Source organism: Phaseolus vulgaris, chromosome 3, assembly GCF_000499845.2.
Source record: "Phaseolus vulgaris cultivar G19833 chromosome 3, P. vulgaris v2.0, whole genome shotgun sequence".
NCBI lineage: Eukaryota > Viridiplantae > Streptophyta > Magnoliopsida > Fabales > Fabaceae > Phaseolus > Phaseolus vulgaris.
In genome coordinates, this window is record NC_023757.2 from 14,775,840 (window position 1) to 14,780,793 (window position 4,954).

Sequence of the window (4,954 nt, forward strand, 5' to 3'; positions counted from 1 at the left end):
TAGTAATATCTAGATCTACATAGTTGAAACTATATGAGAGATCATGTTGAATATATATCAGAAATTTAAAGTGTTATATAATTAAGAATGAAACTAATCTTCAATCAAACATGTTAAACCATTTGTATTATTAGGCTAATATAAGGTTAAGTATCCCGATCAAGATCCATTTGTTTAACTCTATAAATAGTTGACATGAGACCTATAAATGATATATTCAATAGCATTCATTACTCATAAATATACTTAAACTAACTAACTAACTTGAGCGTATCTACAAGTGAGGATAAATGTGGGCTAAATTTTTTCAATTAACATATGTTATAATTGTTTCTTTTGAGAATGTTTTACAATGATTTTTTTTTAAATGACACCAATATTATTTTTTTGTTAATAATTTAATCCAAAAAAAAATCAACAAACATTAGTTATATATTTTTTACCAATGTTAGATTAGGAAAATTTTCAAACATTAATAAAAAAAAGTCGCCAAAAAAACCTAATTTAAAATAAAACTTTATCTGTGATTAATGGATATAACTTAATATCACAAAATCGATTACATTACTTATTACCTAATTACTTATTACCTAATTAGTTGGAATAAGTGATTTAAAATTTTAAGATTTGATTATACAAATGATTTTGTTTCAATCTTTTTAACTACATAATTAAATATTTTGTATGAAAAAAAATAAAAAACATTACTTTGCTGATAAAAAAAACATTATAAAAAAAAAGTTAAAAGCATTAGAATAGAAGGTGAACCAAAAATGACCTGATGTGACTATTAAAAAGTAAGAAATCAGGTGCACCACTGCTTTAAAAAGGATTGCATTGATCTATGTCTTTGATTAAGGTGTGAATGTAGGAAGAAACCATTAACCATGATTACGACATAAACACGCCGATCCCTATGCTTCCACACCTCTTCCTTTATCCTCCTCCACTTCTTGCATTCAGCTTGGGACACGAAGGCTTCTTAAAACTAGTTGTCATATGGATAATGAAATTATTTCTTCTCACAAATGCTTTATCATAAAAACAAAAACTAACTATTGAGTTTTGTTTTCTTCTGTCGGTCAAATTATACATTAACTAACTATATCTTGAGATCAAACTTAGTCGCCACTTGAATCAACATTGAAATGCATACCGAATTTAAACAACATTCTTGAGAAAGCTCACAACTTACACAATATACACTCAGGAAAACGTTGTTTGTGCAAAGCAAATAAACTTAAGAAGTAAATTTAGTTAAATAACAAGATTGGAGTTTCCAGCTCATTTGACATTAGATAAATAACACTAAAGCCCGAGGAAGAGGCAAGGAAAATTACACTAAAGTCATAGCAGACGTTTTTTTGGTTCTTTCATTTGAGTATTGGCATAGCATTTACAAACATGCTTTGAGATTATGCAGTATATAGAACAGAGGTAAATCTCAATTCCTAAAGAGAAACTAAGGACATATGGTGAACATGAACATATGGTGACTATGGATGTCAGACTTGTGATCATGTTTCAGTCATTGGAGGCAGAGATCAGTGACATTGGGTGGACATGAACATCATCTCTTCCTTACCCTTTGATGAGATAAATGCAGGGATCCCTTGTGGAGATGAGGTGATGGATCATGCAGCAATGGAAATTTTCAGGTTTCTGTGGAGTCTTCCTGGAACAACCTAATATACTCTGAGGCAGCTACGTTACTAGAATGATCAGGAGGAAATGCAGAGACGGTGGAGATGAGAAGTGGAACGTATGAGGCGGTCTGCAGAAGTGACAAGTGGCAACTTCTATGCCTCATACAAATCACCTTACACAACAATCGTTGGTTGCTTGATGGCTGAAAGGCTAAGCAGTGTTTTGTAGAACATCAAAAACATAATAGAAACAGAAGAGGGATGGTGTAGGATGCTTCCTTATGCAGTAGTTTTTTTCTTTTTATGTCCTTCCTGGTTTGGGTTGTCTTGTATCCCTTTTAATTTAATTTCATTCTTTGCTTATAAAAAAAAAAAAAAAGACATATGGTGAATTATACTCAATTAAAGGTCAAAAAGGAGGCCAAAGCACTAATGAGTCAGTTTCACCTCCAAGCAGAAGAAGTGGCCATATGTCTGTTCATCCAACCAAGATAAAGGGCATCATCTCTATGTTCAAGCCTGTAATTTTGACTGAAGTCGTTTAGGAGATTTTGGGTAGCAACCATCACCGAAGAACTCAATTGGCACTGTTTAAATCCAGCCATGGAAAGTCTTGACCTCCACTTTCCCAAAAGTTCATGCCTCTCCACCCTCTCAACCCCCTCACAAGCTATCATGTTAACAATGTCTCGAGCCACACAGTGCTGCTCTGCGCTAATCCGCTTCTTATCATCTCTGGGGCAAGCCACATCTATGGATTCAAACATGGCAGTGTAATAATCCAGGGTCTCAAGAAACCTGGAAAAGAAAGGAGATGTGTTGGTATTGGATTCTTGCTCGACAAGGGTAACAACCTTGGGAGACAAGCTCTTAACCAACCTCAACAATCTATCTCTGTGATTCTCAGTGCTCACACTCTCATCTGCCAAGTGGTGCAAAACAAAAGGAAAATTTACAGCCAGAGCTTCCCCAGGTCGAATTTCAACATTTCCTCGCACAACCTCACAGCCAGACATTGCAGCACTGTGGAATTCAAACGGAACTCCACAAGACCTGGCAAATTCTGACAAACTTTCTCCTACAATCTCAAGTCCTCCACCTCGAGCATGAAACGACTGCGAATCATCAACACCGGTTACGCGAAGGGAAGGGGGTCCCCCAGGCCTATGTGCAAGAGCCTGGATAAGTAAATACCACTGTCTGCCCTGCGCTATTTGGAAATCCATTATATGAATCCTGGACTCATTAGCCATAGCTTCTAATATGACAGCATTTGCAGATATGTATGCAAACTTCCAGTATGGGCAAATCTGGTACAGGATGTGCATGTAACTCATTAGTTCTTTGCTTGTTGGTTGTTCACACTTCAAGGATTTGTAGATGAGATCCCCTGATGATTCCAACCTTGCTCTAAGCCCCTCCAACAAGTAAGAACCCAACCTCTGAATCGGATCTCCAGAGACTGATACCATTTTTCCCAATACATTATCCATCCACCCTCTTGCTGTTGGAATATCATCATCAGACACGGCCTGTGCACATAACCTGAAGACTCCTTTCAGGTCAAATCCTGAAATATTATCAGCAATGTCATCCCAGTTATGTTTAGCCAACTGAGATGCTCCGTAGAGTCTGCTACCCTTGGCGCAGCAGCCAAAACTGTCTACAATGTCCAATTCCTCAGGCCCCAACAATGAAATCTCCAGTTCTCTAAGTTTGTGCTTCAGTTCATGCCCATCATCAACGCTAGACAAACCGCTTATTGGCGATCCATAGGTGTTGTCAGAGGAAGGGTGGTGATCTGAATAGCAAGACTGAGAACCTTGTGGAGAAAATGGACTCCTTTTAGATGATACACTGGCATAGGAAGGAGAATCATCACAGTCCAAGAAACCAGTAGTGGGTGCAGGGCATGATTCCAGAGTAAAGTATTGCTGCTTGCAGGTTTCAAAAGAAACGCTAGTTCCCTGGCTGCTGCTATCACGGCCATCATGGCATAGATCGCTTTTCAACACTTGATAAATGCCTCGCACAGGCTGGTGGTGATAGAAGTGTACACCAGCCGAACTTGGGTGTTTCTGAGACGTTTGCATCTAGAAAAAACTTGAAACTACGCCAAGAAAAACTAATGAGAATAACAAGTACTCAATCTTTGTGATTGCGAAGGTTCCTCCCAACCACACTGGGTCACTCGATGGTCATACAGAAACACAGAGCTTAGCAGTAAAATTTCGCAGATTACTCACAGCCACCAGTTTAATATGAGTTGCTAGATGCAATAATTGTTTGCCAACAACCGTTCACCGACGTTTTGAGGAAACACAGTCTGCATGGTAAGATAAAATTATCAGCAACACTTCACGGTGAATAGACAAAAATATATTAAAACAACTTCACAGGTCAAGATCTAAACAGTGAAGTGGAGCTGAAGAAAAGTAAATTCAAGCTTCAAGAAATACATAATTAAAAACGTTTGATCCAGAATCCTGAGAGCTATACAGCTTCTCCAGGAGTCGTGAGATGCAAACTCACTCTTACGGAAGTAGGATTTCTTTAAAGCTTTAAGTTATCATACACAAGTAACCAGTTAAGTTTCCCAGCTGAGACATCATTAAATAATAGAACACCGAAGAAAAATTCCCTATGTTAATAAGGTAACCAAAAAGCACAGAAAAAAAAGGAAAAATATAAATTACTGGTGACGTGTTTCCGAGGAAAAGAACTTTTGATCAGATACGGTATTTTTAGGATTGTCGAAACACACCCACAAATTGCAGAAAACATTTTTACAATAATAAGGAAAGAAAGAAAATATAAGACTGAATCATACATGGCAAGAAACTCATTCCCGTCGACTGCCACACTCGCAAATCGTTAACATCTTCAGAAAGTGAAAGGCTTGAAGTTGACCTCAAGACTTATAACAACAGAAAAGAGAGTAACCATAGAAAAAAAATGAATTAATAAAAGTGGAAGCAGTTTCTGAAAGCCCAGGAAATTGAATGGTGAAGAGGAGGGTTGACAAACGGGAATCCTATGTTGGGAGTGTGGAGAAAAGGGTGAATTTAGAATATTGAAAGAAAAAATAAATGAAAAAGCGGGAAGGGAGTGAAAGAGAAGAGAGCAATGATCCAGCAGATGAGAGAAGGGTGAAGCAATGTTCAGAAGACATGAACAGATGTAGGTGAAACCTAGGAAGTGTCCATTGAAAGCATAGGTGTTTGTGATGGTAGAGTCAAAGTTGTTTGAGAGAGAGAGAAGGCACAGAAAAAAAGTATGTACTAGTTGTGGTGAGTCTGAGTTATGAT

The 4,954-nt window shown here is 37.4% G+C and overlaps 1 protein-coding gene across 1 annotated transcript; it reads right to left on the reverse strand.

The window, feature by feature from the left end:
- Positions 1 to 1,276: 1,276 nt before the first annotated feature.
- Positions 1,277 to 4,954, reverse strand: LOC137806767 (scarecrow-like protein 13). Its single transcript, XM_068607041.1, has 2 exons — positions 4,477 to 4,954; positions 1,277 to 3,972 (listed from the first exon to the last, which is right to left on the reverse strand). The coding sequence occupies exon 2, from the start codon at positions 3,737 to 3,739 to the stop codon at positions 2,090 to 2,092; it is 1,650 nt and encodes a 549-aa protein (XP_068463142.1). The 5' UTR covers positions 3,740 to 3,972; positions 4,477 to 4,954; the 3' UTR covers positions 1,277 to 2,089.

Bases quoted from the DNA above. Each gene is read 5' to 3' on its own strand.
- LOC137806767 (XM_068607041.1), bottom strand. From the start codon at position 3,739: ATGCAAACGTCTCAGAAACACCCAAGTTCGGCTGGTGTACACTTCTAT.